The sequence below is a fragment of the Dictyostelium purpureum genome, assembly GCF_000190715.1.
Source record: "Dictyostelium purpureum unplaced genomic scaffold DICPUscaffold_29, whole genome shotgun sequence".
Classification (NCBI taxonomy): domain Eukaryota; phylum Evosea; class Eumycetozoa; order Dictyosteliales; family Dictyosteliaceae; genus Dictyostelium; species Dictyostelium purpureum.
Genome location: NW_003519366.1, coordinates 76,239 through 94,938, shown reverse-complemented (window position 1 = coordinate 94,938; position 18,700 = coordinate 76,239). Strand labels below are relative to the sequence as shown.

Sequence of the window (18,700 nt, the reverse complement as noted above, 5' to 3'; positions counted from 1 at the left end):
GTTTTTGTGTTTTTATTTGTGTGGTGTGTTCATATGTGTGTGTGGAGAATAACCCCAAATAATTTTTTTAACATAAATTATAATTTTTTTTTCAGCATTTTTTAGACAACTCCTTGTTATATTTATATGGTGAGTGGTTATTTATTTATAATTTTTTTTTCATATTGGAAAAAAATAAATATAATTGGTAGTAACTATATTATTTGAAATATATTACAATAATTCTATTTATAAATGTACTATTTTGAATGAACATAAGTTTCATTATAATAAATTGGGGTGATCATATAAATACAAATTGGTATGATTTAATATTACATAATATTAAGTAATATTAAAAAAAAATTTAGGTAATTTATTTTTATTTAATTTTATATTATTTTATATTTAATTTTTTTTTTTTTAATTTAAAATTTAAATTGGTTGTTTCTTAAAATTTTTTTTTTTCTTTTTGGTTAATTATTTTTTTTATTTTCTTATTATAATAAAATTATTATAATTTAAATATAAATCAGCTATTGTCAGTTATAATATTAATTAAATATTGTAAAATAATAATATAAATTTTTAAATTGTTTTTAACAACAGTATTTTCATTTTTTAAAAAATAATTAAAAAATGAGATTAGTAAATACCTTATTAAGGTTATCTATATTTTTTACATTTTTTTATTATGTAAAATGTTTTGATTGTAAGTAAAAAAATGGTTATATTTATATAGGTTTATTTAATATTTTTTATAATTACTAATATTTTATTTTTTTAAATATTATAGATAGTTATGTATATCAAAATCAAAAATTAATTTACACCAGTACGGCAAGTGCAACTGTAACTCTTTCAAAAATTGCACTTTTGGATAATTCAAATAAAGAGTTATCAAAAATACCTTTTACATGTACTCTAGATGCTTCAAAAAAAAATGTGTGTACCAGTGATATTCTTAACCCAGCTAATTTAATTTCATGGAGAATCAGTTTTTATGCCAAAGATAAAACAGGAAAAGAAAGTGAAAAGAATGATGGTACATTCCCATCGCCAGCACCTAATCTCTCCCCTCTCTCAAAAATCCCAACTAAAGGTGGCCAACTCTTGCTCAAAGGAGATTTCTTAAGACTAGGACAAGGTGACCCAACTGTTATAACATTTATCTCCGACAAAACCACCTCTTTAAAAGTTATTCAACAATCTGGAAGTTTCGATGCATCATCTTTCTCAGTTAATGCTCCAGTTGGTTGTGGTACCTTTAATATTAAAATTGGAACCAAGTATTTCTCGGGTTCCTACATATCACCAACCATTACTTCCATAGATGGTAAACCAGGTCAATACAAGATTCAAGGTACAAATTTTTTCAATGATGCAACAAAGATTGACTTAAAATCAGGTACTACTTCAATTAACCAAGCTATAACATCAGTGAGTGATAGCGAAATTGTCCTTAATTATACTCCTCAATATGCTGAATTAGCCTCAATTTCATTAAGCGTAGGAAGTCTTAGTGCCGCTGAATCCTATTCATTAAAAATTGCACCAATGCTTGGTTCTTATGTTCCAGATACCGTCACAAAAAGTTCTGGAGGTGTTCTCACAATTGCAGGTAAATGCCTTTCACCTCCACCAGGTTCAGATGATGCTATTTTAGTCGATGTTGGAGGAGTAAGTTGTCCTGTTGTAACCAATCAAACAGATAGTATTACTTGTAACATGCCAAAGTTTTCAGGAGAAGGAGATTTAAGTAATCTTAAAATAACAGTATCTGTAGGAAGCATTTCAAGTGATAATAGTGTAAACTTTGCTTATTTCACCAAACCTATTTTAGAAACCATGGTCCAAAATAATTATAATTTCACTGTCTCTGGTAAAAACTTAGGAACATCCGGTACTTCAATTATTGTAACCCCTGATGGTAGCACTGATGCTGTTGAAATTACTAAAGATATCCAATATGATCAAGAAGAAAAGTTAGTTTTCACTCTCCCAATCAACATGGATAAATGTTTAATTTCAATTAAAACTGACCAAGGTACTTCAAACCCAATTCAAATCGATGCTAAACCTGTTGTTTCATCATTTAAAGGCTTCCCACCAACAAAAGGTGGTTTACTAGTTATTGGAGGTGCTTATATCGATCCAGCTTCAAAAGATTCCATTGTTATAACCGTTTCTAATCAAGGCGGAAATAGTGATGGTATGAACTGTGGTAATATTCAAGTTAGCCAAGCTGATGGAACCATATCATGTGATCTCCCAGCAGGTACTGGTAATAAACTTGTTGCAACTATCGTTATTGGTGATGTTTCCTTCCCATTATCAGGTTTATCTTACCAAGCTCCAAGCAATATTAAAATCCAGTCTCAAAAAGGTGATGTCCTTGAAATCTCTGGTGATAACCTTGGAAGTAAGGCTTCTCTCATTAGCTTAAAAGTAGGAGATAAAGTAGTTTCGGCTTCAAATATAAATAGTGACCAAACTGTTGCTACATTTTCACTTCCAAGCTATATTACATCTAATAAAAATACTTTTGTAATAGTAGATGGGGTTCAATCAGAAAGTCAATTCGATCTTGCAATCAAACCACAATGCTTATCAATTGAAAAATCAAACACCGCAGGTCAAGATATTTTCATTACTGGTGCATTTTTTGATAGTTCAAGTAAATTCCAAGTTTCTATTGGGGGATCTGCTGCAATTGATGTAAGTGTAGTTAATGCCACAGTTCTCAAATTTGCTGCACCAAAAGGTAGTGGTTCAAATAAATTAATTGCCATCACTTACAATGGAGAACCATTAAACGATGAAAATAAACTTTACTTTAGTTATAATCCACCAACAATTCTCTCTGCAACCAGTGTAGCCGATAGTAAAGGTGGTGTAGTAACAGTTTATGGTAGCAATTTTGCAGAAAATGGAGCAACAGTTAAAATTGATTCAAAAGTATGTTCAAATATTACAGTAATCAATTCAAACTCATTAAAATGTACAGTTCCACCAGCCCCAGCTAATGCAACTGCACCAGTTAAGGGTAAGAAATATCCAATTATTGTTTCAATTGATGGTCAAAGCGTAACTGAAAATAAATTTGAATATAATAATGAAGCTATTAATACAATTCCACCAGAATTAACCAAACCACCGGTTCCAACCAAAAAAACTGAACCAACTCAACATCCACAAGAAACCCCATCTGAACAAAATAACAATTCGAATATAATTTATCATTCATCAATATTAATATTAGTTTCAATAATTATAAATATAATCTTTTAAATTTTAAATGATTATATTATTAGTTATTATAAAAAAATAAAAAAAGAAAGAAAAATATATTCAATTAAATAAATAAATAATTCAATATATAAAATTTTAAATAATATGTTTTTGTTTTATTTTTTATTATCACACTAAATTTTTGTTTAATTTTATTTTTTTTTATTTTTTTTTATTGTTTTAATTTTTTTTTTTTTTTTTAATTTTTTTGTAAAATCTAACACATCAAGTGAATAATTTATTTCATCAAATAATTATGGTTTAAAGTCTCGATCAAATAGTAACAGCTTAGAACCTGTATCAAGTAGTAATTTAGAATCCAATGTATCAAGTAATGGTTATTTTTTAAAATTTGTGGGGTCTATTTCATTAGGTGATTGTAATTCAGAACATATTTAATCAAATAGAATTATGTAATAATCCCAATTGTGCATAATCAAACAAGACATTAGGCAAAGGTAATGGGTTTGCCAAGAATTCTTTATAATAAGATGTTTAATATAATAAATAAATTGTTATTTTTAAAATTTTTATTGTTTTTCTTTTTTATTTTTTTGTTTTTCTTTTTTATTTTTTTATCATCATCAGCATTCATCTTGGACCTCAGCATTATCATCATCATTCATTGGGTATATGTACTTTAAAGTAAATAACTCATCATTCAAAGACATATAATATTATAAATAATATATTAGTATAAATAATAATCAACATTAGATATAGTGTAAATAACCATAATATAGAATTAGATATGGATTATAATATATTTTTTATTATATATTAGTGTTTAGCACATATTCTCCCAGTCAAAAGTAATCATAAGGAATTGATTAAAATATATTAAAAACCATTCTATACAAATCTATCTTATAAGATCAAAAATTATAATTTAAATTTAATAATAAAAAGATTCTATTATTTTTTGTAACTTTTTTCTTTATTTTATTTTTGTGTATTATATTTTATTTTATAAAATTTTAATCTTTCTCGATAAAGAATAAACTTTATTGCACTACTTTGCAAACAAATAAACTTGCACTTGAACCAAAAGATGTTGTTTTTTTAACTGATTTTGGTATTATGTTTTAGTTGGTTTTTAAATTAATGAAATATATATAAAAAAATCTTCATTGTATCTATATTAAATAAATTATTTAAATTTTAATTTTAAAAAAATGAAAAAAATAAAAAAATAAAATAAAATAAATTTAAAAACAAAAAAATAAAAAATAAAAAATTTTAAATAAAAAAAAAAAATTGAAAATTTCACACAGTTAAATTTTAAAATACAATAATATGTCGAATAGTTCGGAAATAGATAATGATTTTATAATAGTAATGCAAGAAGAAAAGACCACATTAGATAAAATTGAAAAATTAATAAATAAAGAATCATTGTCCATTGACGATATACATCAACTGATTGAAGAAATCCAACAACTCGATTTTGAAATAGCTTTAAAAACAATTTCAAATAATGACTATCAATTCATTAAATTGTTATGTAACGAGGCTAAAAAGGTAACTAAACACTCTAAACAATTTATTATTATTTATTATACCTGTTTATTAACTTTTTTTTTTTTAAAAATAATAATAGAGCATAGATTTCAAATTGGTTACAGAGATTATTAAATTCATTAATGTTATAGCAAAGGAAGATAATAAAATTATTGAAATTTTAGTTGATTTAGAATCTTTTAATTGGATAATACCAAATTGTTTTATAGTGGAGGAAACGGAATCATCAGATTACTTAGAGACTTTAATTCTTATATTTTCAAATGGGGATAAAAAACCACTGCCACAAAGCGAACTGCAGAAATTAGATGATACATTTTTAGACTCATTATTAGAGCTGGCTCTCAACTATAAAGATTACTATGAAACGAAGTACATTCATTTATTATACTATACAATGGTATGTATTCTCTTTATAACGATAAAATAAATGTTTCATTAATTTAATATTAATTTTATCTTATTTTAGTTTGGATATCAAAAAAATATTATAAGTGATGGATATTCACCTTTAATTTGTAAATTATATTCAAATAAACAAGCACCAGAACTTGGACCAGAAATGATAGCCTTATTAAATAGAGCACAGTTGGAATATGGATTACTGCCACAATGTTTATCTTTAATAAATGATTTATTCTGCTATAGCCAAGATTATAATGTACCCTGTTTCTTTTACACTCTGGATATCAAAGTATTGATCGATATTATCATTAGAGAAATCCATAATCTAGATGAATTAGATCCCACAAGATGGCAATTTTTAGAAGTTTTATCAACCATAATAGATCATGATGAATACGAAAATACCTATGTAGAAAGCAATAGCTACTCTTTCAATATAAATAAAAATAGCAATGCCTCAACTGTGGATATATTTTATAAAATCAGTGATATCAAAAATGTTTTAAATCAATTACAAGATGAAAGATCAAAAGAAAAAGACCCAAGATCCTCAATGATTGCGACTACAATTTTAAAAAAGCTAAATAAATTATTAAGCAGAATATAATAAAAGGAAAACCATTTTTTTTTTAATATTATATTTTTAAAAATATTATAACTTTAAATATAATATTATTTATTTAAATATTAATTTTTTTTTTTTTTTTTTTTTTATATTACATATATTATTTTTTTTTTTTCTAAAATATATTTTACTATTTTTATAATTTAACTATTACATTAGGTAAATTACCAGTTGAACCATTATTTATTGATTGGGATAAACTACTTGAAGAGGTCATTGAAGAGGTACTACTTGCTAAATCACGGTTATTGTTATTTAATTCACGAGCACTACCTAAATTAATTGAGCTGGCTGAACCACTTGTACCAATGGCACTTGGTTGGTAACCAACAATTGGACTATTAACAAGAGTATCTGCGAGAGCACTAAGATCTTGCTCGGTATATTTTGGAATTTTGTTGATAAAGGTGGAAACTTGGTGAACGATTTGAAGATTGAATGGGAATTGATGGTGACGAATCTTTGAAAGAATATTATAAAGGTGAACTCTCTTGGTAAAGTTAATGAGGTTGTTCATATTTGATGGATAGTCTCTTTCAATGTTTGCAATATCTTCACGAATAACTTCGACCCATGGAACACAAACTTGACTCTTTGCTAAAGCTTCACGATATGTTTTATAATTATCATTTTTGGAAAAGAGATATTCATGTTCGGCAATGATTTCACGATGACGTGGGGTGAAAAGTTCTGGACGAGCTTGAAGTAATGGATGTTGGAAACCTTGTAACATTGAATGAAGAGTTTGGAAGTTACATAATTGTCTAAGACATTCAGTGGTCTTTATAAATTTATCTAACATTTTCATTTTGTTCTTTTTATCACGAGATTCTTGAAGGACGGTATGGACAACCCATCTAGAAACATCGGTAGCACGATTTAAAAAGGTCATTAAGTTTGGTGATGTAGCCATATTATATTGGAATTCACCATAACCAACAACACGAACCATAAATTCTGGTGGTGGGATATTACCAAAAAGTTTAGACTCTACTAAAGTCATCTGTCTTGCAATTTCCAATTCATCGATATGAAGGAGTGTTAATTGTGGAGAGAAAATATTCTTTGGTACTTTTGGCTCTGGTGGTGGGTTATCATATGGAATGACATCTTCTTGAAGAATTTTGTTTTTGAGGTCACGAAGTTTTTTAATATTTTGATTACTATCTCTTGTTAATGAACCATCAATAAAGTTATTAAGAGTGGCTACTAAAACACCCGATCCTGGACCAGATCTAAAATCCCATGCACATTTATCTACCCAATACTTGAGAACATCACATACTCTTTGACGAACTGGGTCGACAACTTCAGGTTTGTATTTTGGATCATTATTATTTGAGTTTGGAACTGCATAACGTTGAATTAATTTCTTGAGAAGTTTTTCAGAGGTTGTAAATGATGAATGTGTATATAAAAAGGTTTTGAGGAAATTTGGATCGACAATTTTTTCTTTTGGTGCTAAATAATGAATAAGCTTGTTAAATGTAGCGGCTTTAATTTGAGGTTGACCGTTTTCGGTTTCAGTTTTTCTAATATTTCTTGGATTATCTTCTGGTTCTTCCCATACGTTAATATCTTCCTCCTCATCAAATCTACGATAGTCATGGTAGAGATGATCAACAACTGGAACTTCTGGATCATTACCTTCTTCTTTTGGGAATAATGCAAGATCGGTATCAAAAACATTCTTGTTTCTTAAACGTGGTTTAACTAAACGTAGAAGAGAAACCAAACGACTTTCACCAGATTCTGTTGGTTGATGAAGTACACCAGATTCTTTTTGAATTGCTGCAATAACTTTATGATATGTATTTCTTTCTAAATACTCCATAACTAACTGAAGTACAAATTGATGTGTTAAAGCTAATTTATTTTCTGTAAATGATGGTGTTGCTAATGTTTTTGCAAAAGATTTAGTGCCAGTAAATGCTAAAGTCTTTTCTCTTAATTCTAAAATTTCTGGATGCTTTTTCATTAATGATGCCTCCCATAATTCTTTTGGAATATTTTGAACTCTATTTAATTCATAATCTATAAAAAAAAATTTAAAAAAAAAAAAAAAATTAATATTTAATTATATTATTAATTTGCTATATTCAATATTAAACTTACCATCTTGATAATCTTCTTCAAATTCATCCTTTCCAAATGAGAAATAATCAAAAGATGAATCTTGTACACCACCCCAGAATAAAATTGAATTTCCTTTGACTGTTGATGAGTGACCAATACGATTTGTAACATTATTTGATGATGAAATCTTAAAACATTTCTTTTGGTCTAAAAAATTTAATTTTTTGTTAGCAATTCCATTTACAAAAATAATTAAATATTATAATATTATACATACATAAATCATATTCATAAATATCTAAATTTTGAGATTTAGTACCACCTGAAACAAAAATTGAATCTTGGAAAAGAACAGCTGAGTGGTCCATTCTTGGTGTAATTGATGAACCTTCAAATTGAGAAGGTTTCCAAGAGTTGGTTGAAAAAGTGTAGCTATAGGAAGTATCTTCCAATAAGTTACCAGCTTGATCTTGACCACCAAATACATACATAACACCTTTATGAATAGTAGCTGAATGACCTGTTCTTGGTGTTGGTGGGCATGTTGTTAAAACTGTGCTCCAAACTTTGGTTTCTAAATTTAATGAGAATACTTCATTATTTACTTGTTTAGTATTATCTACAACTGATGTACCACCAAAGACAACCATATGATTGCCATCAATAACTGCTGTATGTCCTGATCTTGGAGTTGGTTTTGTGCCTTCGGTTTGAACCTCTGACCATGATTGGGTTTCTAAAAATTATTTTAATAAAATGATTAATATAAATATTCTTTTAAATAATAATAATAAATAAATTATAAAAATGCTTACCAAATGAAAATACATGTAAATCATTTTTAGCACCTGTTCCAGAAGCACTATAACCACCAAAAACATAAATTGAATTATTCCAAAAAACACATGAATGTCTAGTTCTCATTGATGGTGTTCCTTTCATAGTTGGGATAATAGTCCATGTTTTGCTTGCTAAATTAATTTAAAAATAAAATTAATATCGATTAATTTATACATATTATATGTATTTTACTTACCAAAATTATAATAATAAAAATCATTGGAATACTCAGAAAGACTTTGACCACTGCAACCACCAAAGAAATATACAGAATCTTCAAAAACAATTGATGAATGATTTTGATGTGAATGAATATCACTGTTATTATTTCTTAAACCATTGTTATATAAATTACCATTCTTTGTATTTGGATCTACTGTATTACCTGAATCCTCTGAATATAATAATGAATCTGCTGTTGGTGAAGATGATGATGAAATTAATGATGATGATGGTGGTGATGAGTTTTCTGTATTTGGTAATAAACTATTATTAATTATTGCTAAAGATGTACTTGTTCTATATTGTCCTCCGGCTATTAATTAAAAATGTTAATAATTTATTAATTTTATTTGTTTTTTTATGTATCATGATTTTATGATGATGCTTACTTTTAATTTGACTTGATGATAATGTTAATGATTTTTTATCGGTTGGAGAAACATTAGAGGTTGTACCACTGCCACCACTTGTATTTAAAAATGAAACTGAAGTTCTAATTGGGTTGGTTGATGAGGTTGTATTGTTTGAATCAATTGGTTGTGATGAAATAATTGGTGACATACCTGGTGATGGAACTGGTGATGCACTTGTTGATAATGATGCTGGTGATGGTGATGGTGAATTGTTTCCTGAATTACTAAATACTGGTGAAGTTGGTGCAGGTGATGATGGTGTTGATGTACCTGTTGATTTTGGTGGTGGTGGTGGTACTTTATTTAATAGCGAAGATGATTTAAATTTATTTAATTTATCTGCCATTTTATCCATTATTTACGTATTTCTTTTTTACACAAAGAATACTATTATTCACTACTATTATATTACAAATTATATATTATAAATAAAGATCTAAATTGAATTAGATATTGTGTTGATGTTGTTGTTTTTAGTTTTACTGTGTGTTATTATTTGTTATTGTGTGATATTATTTTAAAACACACAATTTTTTTTTTTTTTTTTTTTTTTCAAAAAATTATATTATTTTTTTTTTTAGTAATTTTAATTTTATTTAAAATAACCTTTAAAGCATGTAAATATATACTTTTAAATCTATATTATATTTATATATAATATATATAAAAAAAGAAAAAAAAAAGAGATGAGGGTTTTTTATATAATAAATAATTACAAAAAAAAATAAAAAAAAAATTAAAAAAAATAAAAAAAAATGTTAAAAAAAAAAAAAAAAAAAAGATATTTTAAAAAAATTTTAAAAAAAATTAAAAAAAATAATAAAAAAAAAAATAAAAAAAAAAAGAATTTTTTTAACTATAGACAAAATTTATTAAGATTTTTTTTTTTATAATTATCTATTTACTTGTCTTTGCACATTAATATTTGATCGTAAAAAAAAAAAAAAATATTTTTCATTTAATCATTTAAACAGATAAACGGATTGGAATTTGGTTTCGTCCAATGTTTAGAAAATAAGTAATGGTGTTTTATGGAAATTATTAAATTTAAAATAAAAAAATAGATAAATTTTATGTATAAATTTGCTTTATTTTATTTTATTTTTTTTAAATTTTGCACTGTCAACAAAATTATTTTTCTATTAATAGAAAAATAATACGTTTCACATCCACATGTCAGAATATCCAAAAAAAAAACAATTTTTATAAAGAGATAAGTTGTAATCAATCAAAAATAAAATAAAATAATCAATATCCCAAGTAAAACTCCCAACCAATATGATATCTCATACATAAATACAGTTTTCAGTTTAAACTTTAATGTAGGTTAAAATTATTTGAAGATTAAAAATAGATGCTTTTTTTTTTTAAAAAAAAAAAAAAAAAAAAAAAAAAAAAAAAAAATCATTTGGACAGAACCCGATTTTCATAACTAATTGTTTAAATCATTGCTGTAAGGAATTCTTGAAAACAATAATTTTAATTTCAATTTATTCTTTCAAAAAAATAAAAAATATTAAATTATGGGTCTAATAATATTTTTAATTTATTCTCACAAAAAAAAAAATGAAATAAACAAGAATCTTATTTTTTTAAATAAATATTATATATTTTATTTACATTAATCTTACATATATTATTTTTAATTTAATGAAAAATAAAAAATAAAGCAAATTTTTATTGGCACCATAAAAATTTACCCTATTTGATTGCATAATTGTGCAATCAAATTATTATTGAATTGTTTTTAAAAAAAAGTTTTTTTGGTAAATTATTTATAAAAATATAACTTTTTATAATTTTTTATTTTTAATTTTAGCAGCTTTAGATGAGGATGAAGAACTAGTTGATGAAGATGATTCTGTTTTTAAAGGTTTTTTTTGAAAATCTTGAGATTTTTCTAAATACTCCTTTAATTGTTTAAGATCAGCTTTCCAAAGAGATGACGAATCTGAATCTTTAATTTGATTAAACTCGACTTGACGTTTGTTTAATTGTGATTGTAAATTATCTATTCTTTCTTTGGTGATATCTAAAATTGATAATGAGAAAAGGTGTTGGTATTCTTCTGGTGTATGGCTACCGAAATCATGTTGACTTTCGAGGTCATCGATAAGTTGTTGTTTGGTACGACCTTGGATCTTTAATTTACCAGATGCTATAGTCTCTAAGAATTTGATTGTACTTGAAAGACGTTTAATTTGTTGGGTTAAGCTTGCCATTAAATGGGAACGACGTTTATTGTAGAACTCTAAACGGATGTTGAAAAAGTGATCGATAATTTCCTCTGGTGATTCATATTTTACAATTTTATTTTTTTCATCAAAGACTGTTAAATTGAGGTGAAGATTTGATGAAAGTTTAAACAATGTTATCATTTCATTTTCGCTAAGATCCTCCATTTCTTCCATTTGTTGATTTGATAATAAAATATTAAAGTGGACGCTGTTTTCTGTATTGGCTTCTTGGAATCCTCTAATTACATCCTTTTCTATTAAATCGTTGAGTACATCTTTATAGTCAGAGGTCCATTTACCAATTGGTAGTTCAGAGATAACTAATCCTTTGCCATCAAATTTAATGACACCGTTTGTTTTGTATGATTTAAGATTTGGTTGGATAGTACCCTTGAATCCACGATACCATGGAATGATCTTTTTTAATGGGGGCACATTATCGAGACGGCAAATAATTTGTTCGATTAAATCGATTGGAGAAAACAATGGAATTGTAGTGGCCATGCCAACACCAATACCTTCACTACCATTAACTAAAACCATTGGGATAATTGGTACATAGTAATCTGGCTGAATAGATTCACCCTCTTCTTCAAGATAGTTTAAGAGAGCATCATCCATTTCATTAAAGAGATGACGTGAAATTGGTTCGAGTTTAGTGAAAATATATCTTGCAGATGCTGAATCATCACCACCTTGTAAACGAGTACCGAATTGACCAGAGGGTGTTAATAATGGTATATTATTTGAACCAACAAAATTATGTGCCATTTTAATAATTGTTGAATTTAATGATTGTTCACCGTGATGATAAGATGTTTGCTCAGCTACATAACCAGAGAGTTGCGATACTTTAATTTCAGAAGTTAAACGACGCTTGAATGAAGCAAATAAAATTTTACGTTGACCTGGTTTTAAGCCATCAATTAAAGATGGAATGCTTCTAATATTAGCAGCCCAACTGAAATGGATTAACTCCTTGTTAATAAAGTCTGGGAATGTCATTTCTTTGATTGTATGATCAATGCCTTGGGACATATCAGATTCTTTAATCCAGGTTTGTCTAAGTGAGCTTGAGTCTTTAGAAAATGCTAATGAAATATATTTATCTGTATCTTTATCCCATTTGAATTTAATCACATGTTTACCCAAATCGCTGAAATACTCTTTTGCCTCTGCTGATGTTGAAGTACCCAAACCCTTGTAGTATTTAATAGTGTATTGCTTAATTTGATCCTTTGAAAGTCCCTCTCTCCATTTTTGATAATCTTTAATTGTGTAGAATGATCTCTTTTGGGTTGAGCTTTTTGAAACTTTAATAATTGGAGTAATAAATTCTTCGATGAAGCCAATCTTTAAAAGATTTGGCCAGAAATGGTGGATAAAGTTAATTACCAAACCTTTAATATGTGAACCATCGTGGTCTTGATCAGCCATAATCATAATTTTACCATAACGCAATTCTTTTAGTTCCTCTTCGGTTTCATAGGTTTTTTTGTGTGATAGGCCGAGGATATTGGTAAGGTTATTAATCTCTTCATTATTTAATAGTTGCTTAGGTTTGACATCACATACATTTAAAAGTTTACCACGTAATGGGAAAACACCATATGTATTACGACCAATTACACTAAGACCAGCCAATGCTAATGATTTAGCAGAGTCACCTTCGGTTACAATTAAAGTACATTGATTGCTTTTTTGGCCACCTGCCCAATTTGCATCTTCTAATTTTTGAATTGATTTAATTAATGCGGTTTTAGATTGACGAGTTGATGATTGGTGAACCAAATCTGCTTTTTGTTTCATTAATACCCAACCAGCGACCCTTTCGATAATTTTACTATTCTTTACAAATGCTGCTAATATTGACTCTGGTATCTCTGGGTTTGAGCCAAATAGTTGAGATTTTGTGGTTAGGGTTTCTTTACTTTGACTATCAAAACTTGGGTTGTCGATCAAACAGTTTACAAATAAGGCCAAGTGATGTTTAATGTTGATGGGTCTAACCTCTAAATCATTGTGTTTCTTTTTCATTTTATCGGCAATATAACGAACGATTTGTTCAGCAATATAGTTTACATGGGTACCACCTTTAATTGTATTTATACTATTTACAAAACTAACTTGAGTGAATTGACCAGTTTCACTAAGACCAACACCAATTTTCCAACGTTCATCAATATCGCCAAATATAAATGATTCTTCTTTATAAAGCTCTTCGGAATCTTCTTTCTTTGCACTACCACTTAGATGATGTTCGTATAATTTAACATATTTTTCAAAGTCGTAATTAAGTTGTACCCCATTTAAATAGACATTAACCTCTGGATTACAGCCTGCTATATCATACAATCTTTTTTCCATTAATTGTAAAATATCGTCATCCCATAACGAATTGGTTTTAAATTTTTCTAAATCTGGTGTGAATGTAATTTTGGTATAATCTTGCTCACCTTCTTTAATATTTGTTATTATTGGGTCTTCTCTATTACTCATATTATTTGACCATTTTTGATAATATTTTTTTCCTGAGCTAAAATTAAAAAAAAAAAAAAATTAATAAATTTGCAATTATGTAATGATTTATTTATTTTTTTGTTTATATACCTTTTATCAATAGTTTCGACTACAAATTCCTTTGAAAAAATATTGGTAAGTTTTGCACCAAAACCATTACGACCACCAACAACTTTTAATTCGTTATCATTAAAATTTGAGCCACTCATTAAGTTGCCCATTACCATTTCAACAACATAACAGTTCTCGGTGGAATGCATTACAATGGGTATACCTTTTCCATCGTTCATAATTGATATTGTACCTTTATTTGGGTTGATCTCTACTTTAATAAAAGACATTGTCGAATCTCTTTTCTTGTTATCTGCTGCATTTACTAAGATTTCGTCATATATTTTCAAAAGACCTGGAACATATGTTGCTTTGATTGGTTGGATAAATGTTTTGTTTTTTGACGATTTATCACTTGATTGATTATCTGTTTCAGAGACTTGAGCATTCTTTTTTTCGACAGTTTTAGTTTTCTTATTAAACATTGAGTTTGATAATACCCACATATCATCTTCGATTTTTTCAATTGTGCCAATATATGAATCTGGTCTTAATAAAACATGTTCAGTTGGTGTTTTCTTTTGGTAAATCTCTTCGATCTTTCTTTCTCTTTTTGATGGAGCTTTGGTTGCTGTTGAGTAATTTAATTTTTGAAAAACCAAACCAGTGCTATTGATGCTACTATTGTTGGTGCTTATGCTGCGACCAAAGTTATTTAATCCATTATTAAAACTATTTAATCTTTCATTGTTGTAATTATTCGAATTATTGCTATTACAAGCGATGATTGTTTGAGAATTTAGTCTGAAATTATTTTTGTTATTTAAAAATACATTGGTAATGGATTTGCTGAGGATATTAGTTTTATTATTATAATTATTATTTAATAATCTTGACATATTAATATTAAATATAAAAATAAATAATAAAAAATTATTTGAATCGCGTTATTTTGAAGAAATTTTTTTTTTTTTTTTTTTTTTTTTTTTAATTAATTTTTTTTATTTTTATTTTTATTTTATTTTTTATAATTACTTTTTTTTTTTTTTTTTCCTAAAACCTCATCATTACCTATTTTTTATAATAAATAAACAAATACCAATAAATGTCAGTAACAAAAGTCGTAAGTCCAGCTAATTCAGGAGGTGTGTTAATCACCTTATTTATTTTTATATATTCATAGGTTTCAAAAATGACACCCCTCTGACCATTTATTTTTCAAATATTATAATCAATAGACTTTTATAGATTTCAAAATTTTCATAAAGTTGTAGTCTTTTTTGGATTTAACTATACCAAATATAGTCCAGAAAACCATTTTTTAAAATCGATCGCTTTATCAAAAAATAAAAATAGTGCAGAAATAATTGAAAAATATTGCAATGAATTAAATATCAAACCAGAGGAATTAAGACAGTTACAAACAGATGTCAACATCTTACATAAAACTATTGGCAATCAAAAATCTATTATTTTTTCAAAAGTCGATATCACAGATAAAAGCAAATATCATCCATTAAAAGATATTTTAGAAAGCAATGAAAAATACAGAAAAGATAAAATCGAAAAAATTCTTAAATTTGTGAAAGAGAAAAATATCAACATTACAATCCCAGACTATGTCAAAGAAAGAATCTTTATTAATGTTGATCACGACTATTCTCTTGATATCAAATCCAAAACAAAAGAGGAATTCAAAAACGAAAAAGGAGATAAAGAAGAGAACAAACCCCAAAATGAAGAAAAATACTAAAATTAAATAATAAACAATAAACAATATAAATAAATAATAAATTGTAAATAATAATGGTTTATTTATTAATTTATTTATTTATTATTAACGAAACGAAAACAATATATAATTAAATTAAATATAAATATAAATATAAATATAAATATAAATATAAATATAAATAAAAAATATAATCATAATTTACTATAAATAAATTTTTTTAACCACACTCTATTTTTATTTTTTTTATTTTTTAAGTATGATCACACTTTCTTCCATTTTTGTATAATGATATATGTTTTTAAAATTAAAAAAAAAAAAATATTTTTTCAAAAAAAAAAATAAAAAAAAAAATCACACATTTGGTGTGGTCTTACATATATTTATTTTTTTCATCCTAACACCCCTCATTATTTTCATATAATTTTTTTTTTTTCTTTTTTAATTATATTTTTTTTTTATTTTTTTTTTTAAAATATAAATACTTTAGAATTTTTTTTTTTTATTAATAAAAATAATATCATTCTTCCTTATAGCTATTATTTACATATTATCTCTTACATATTAAAAATAATATTTTTTTATTTTTTTTTAATATATTTATTTTTTTTTAAATTAAATTTAATTTTTTAATTTAAAATAAATTTATTTTTTTTATTTTTTTTTTAAAATTTTTTTATTATTATTTTAAATCTGTGTATACAATTTAATAATTTAGATTGTGTATTTGTTTTTTTATATATATATATATATAGTAATTATGTCTTCAGAACAGCAACAAAAAGCCCAAGAACAACCATTAGATGGTGTTTGGTATGATAAGTACTCAAGTCTCTCAAGAATCTATAATTATGAATTTGTACATAATTCTATTAACTATGGTAAAAGTTGGTATGACTACATTAAAGATTCAAACTCTTTAGTAAAAGTATGTATTTAATTTAGCTAAAGCAATAAAATAACAACTAATATTAATAATGTTTTATTTAGTCCACTCTTACTATGGGTGAAAATAGTGCAATGTATGTTGGTGCTCCAATTATCAATACTTTAGAAAAGTATGATAACTATGTTAAAAAGATCGATGATTTCGGAAACTCTGGTTTAGATATGGTAAATTAAAATTATAATTTTTTTTTAATAATATTATTTAAACTAATAATTTTTATTAAACTAGGCTGAAAAAAAAATTCAAGATATTAAAGAAACTGGTGATAATATTATTAAGAAGTTTGATTCATCATGTGACGCCATAATCTCCACTACTGCTAACTATGTAAATATTTTTTTTTTTTAAAAATAAACACAAAACAGTAATAATATTAATTATTTATATTAATTTTTTAAATAGACTCCAAATAAGGTTAATGATTTAGCTCTAACTACATCAAATCTAATTGAAAAACTTATTGATTCAATTTTACCACCACCAGAAAGTGAAGATTTATCTAAATTAACCGATGAGGATAAATTTGAACTTGAAAAAAGAATGAAATTCTTATTAAAACTTAGAAAGAGATTAAATGCAACATCAATCACTCACATTCCATCAAATTCATATAAAACAATTACTGGGGCTGGTAAGGAATTATTAAAAAGCAACCTTTTGTTTTAATTTCTATATTAATAAAAAATTTTATTATATAATTAGGAACAAAATCTCTTCATTTATCCATTGATAAACTTAATGATATAGTAGTTAAAATTCAAAACCTAACTGTCCCGGGTGAATTGACTAGAGCAGCTATTGATAATATCTATGCCACATTGGATGCATGTGTTGCTCAAGTTGTTGGTATTGCTGTATATCTTAAAAAGATTGACCTTAGTGAAACTCTTATTTCATTAGGAGAATTATCAAAAACCATTAAAGAATCTAAAATTAATATTTTAAATATCGAAGATGGAAATGAAAGAGTTAATGTAAGTAAAGAAAACAACTATACTAGTATAAATAGAAAATAATATTAATTTTTTTTTTTAGAAACTAAAAGAGGATATTAGCCAATTTTTAAAGAAAGCTGCTGACACTTTAAGCAATTTAAATGAAACTGGTAAAGATAAATTAGAAACTTTGAAAAATAAGGACTATGTATACTTTAATATGGCTGTTGGTTTACTTGAAGATACCGTTCAATCATTCGTCAATGCATTAAATTCAATTTCAAATAAATTGAAAACTTCACCAACTTCACCAAATGTCACCAATGAAGAAAATCAAAACCAAAATCAAAATCAAAATGAAAGTGAATCATCATCAAGTAAAACCACAACACATAAAAAGAGAGGTAAAAAACATCAACAAAATCAAGAAAATGAAGTTAACCCAACCAATTAAAATAATATGTTTATTTTATTAATGCCTGGTGGAGAAAAAAAGAAAAAAAAAAAAAGAAAAAAAAAAGAAAAAAAAAAAAAAAGTGTTTAAATCAATCATTATAATTTTTAAATAAAATGTTAGTTTTTTTTAATGTATATTAAAGAAATATATGTTGTAATTATAATCAAAATTATCTTTTTTATTCTCTTTGTTTTTTTTTTTTTTTATTTTTTTTTTTTGGGATTTAGATCAGCCATTATAATTTTAAATAAAGTCTTCATTTTTTAAGGGATATTTAGAAATATATTTTAATCATAATCAAAATTATCTTTTTTATTTTCTGTTGTTTTTTTTTTATTTTTTTTTTGTTCAATTCACATCCAAAAAAAACTTGTAAAAAAGTTAAAAAAAAATAAAATTAAAAACAATATTTTATAATTTTTTTATTTTTTTTTTTTGTAATTTTTT

At 25.7% G+C, this 18,700-nt stretch overlaps 6 protein-coding genes across 6 annotated transcripts; 4 read left to right on the top strand and 2 right to left on the bottom strand.

The window, feature by feature from the left end:
- The first annotated feature begins 428 nt into the window (after positions 1 to 428).
- On the top strand, positions 429 to 3,576 carry DICPUDRAFT_91373 (uncharacterized protein). The gene is made up of 2 exons (XM_003284650.1): positions 429 to 691; positions 776 to 3,576. The coding sequence occupies exons 1-2, from the start codon at positions 619 to 621 to the stop codon at positions 3,268 to 3,270; spliced, it is 2,568 nt and encodes an 855-aa protein (XP_003284698.1). The 5' UTR covers positions 429 to 618; the 3' UTR covers positions 3,271 to 3,576.
- Positions 3,577 to 4,566: 990 nt separating this feature from the next.
- DICPUDRAFT_148493 (uncharacterized protein) lies at positions 4,567 to 5,803 on the top strand (the record flags this gene model as incomplete). Its single annotated transcript, XM_003284649.1, has 3 exons — positions 4,567 to 4,791; positions 4,871 to 5,191; positions 5,261 to 5,803. The coding sequence occupies 3 exons, from the start codon at positions 4,567 to 4,569 to the stop codon at positions 5,801 to 5,803; spliced, it is 1,089 nt and encodes a 362-aa protein (XP_003284697.1).
- A 106-nt stretch (positions 5,804 to 5,909) lies between these two features.
- On the bottom strand, positions 5,910 to 9,879 carry DICPUDRAFT_96796 (uncharacterized protein). Its single transcript, XM_003284628.1, has 6 exons — positions 9,349 to 9,879; positions 8,934 to 9,272; positions 8,713 to 8,868; positions 8,175 to 8,633; positions 7,937 to 8,104; positions 5,910 to 7,855 (listed from the first exon to the last, which is right to left on the bottom strand). Exons 1-6 carry the CDS (start codon positions 9,725 to 9,727, stop codon positions 5,958 to 5,960), a joined length of 3,399 nt encoding a protein of 1,132 aa, XP_003284676.1. The 5' UTR covers positions 9,728 to 9,879; the 3' UTR covers positions 5,910 to 5,957.
- A 1,286-nt stretch (positions 9,880 to 11,165) lies between these two features.
- On the bottom strand, positions 11,166 to 15,079 carry DICPUDRAFT_28071 (uncharacterized protein; the record flags this gene model as incomplete). Its single annotated transcript, XM_003284627.1, has 3 exons — positions 11,166 to 14,145; positions 14,220 to 14,787; positions 14,845 to 15,079. The coding sequence occupies 3 exons, from the start codon at positions 15,077 to 15,079 to the stop codon at positions 11,166 to 11,168; spliced, it is 3,783 nt and encodes a 1,260-aa protein (XP_003284675.1).
- A 206-nt stretch (positions 15,080 to 15,285) lies between these two features.
- Positions 15,286 to 15,933, top strand: DICPUDRAFT_75646 (uncharacterized protein; the record flags this gene model as incomplete). The annotated part of the gene is made up of 2 exons (XM_003284648.1): positions 15,286 to 15,325; positions 15,419 to 15,933. The coding sequence occupies 2 exons, from the start codon at positions 15,286 to 15,288 to the stop codon at positions 15,931 to 15,933; spliced, it is 555 nt and encodes a 184-aa protein (XP_003284696.1).
- Positions 15,934 to 16,672: 739 nt separating this feature from the next.
- DICPUDRAFT_148489 (uncharacterized protein) lies at positions 16,673 to 18,250 on the top strand (the record flags this gene model as incomplete). The annotated part of the gene is made up of 6 exons (XM_003284647.1): positions 16,673 to 16,840; positions 16,903 to 17,025; positions 17,090 to 17,188; positions 17,264 to 17,492; positions 17,564 to 17,835; positions 17,897 to 18,250. The coding sequence occupies 6 exons, from the start codon at positions 16,673 to 16,675 to the stop codon at positions 18,248 to 18,250; spliced, it is 1,245 nt and encodes a 414-aa protein (XP_003284695.1).
- Positions 18,251 to 18,700: the final 450 nt, after the last annotated feature.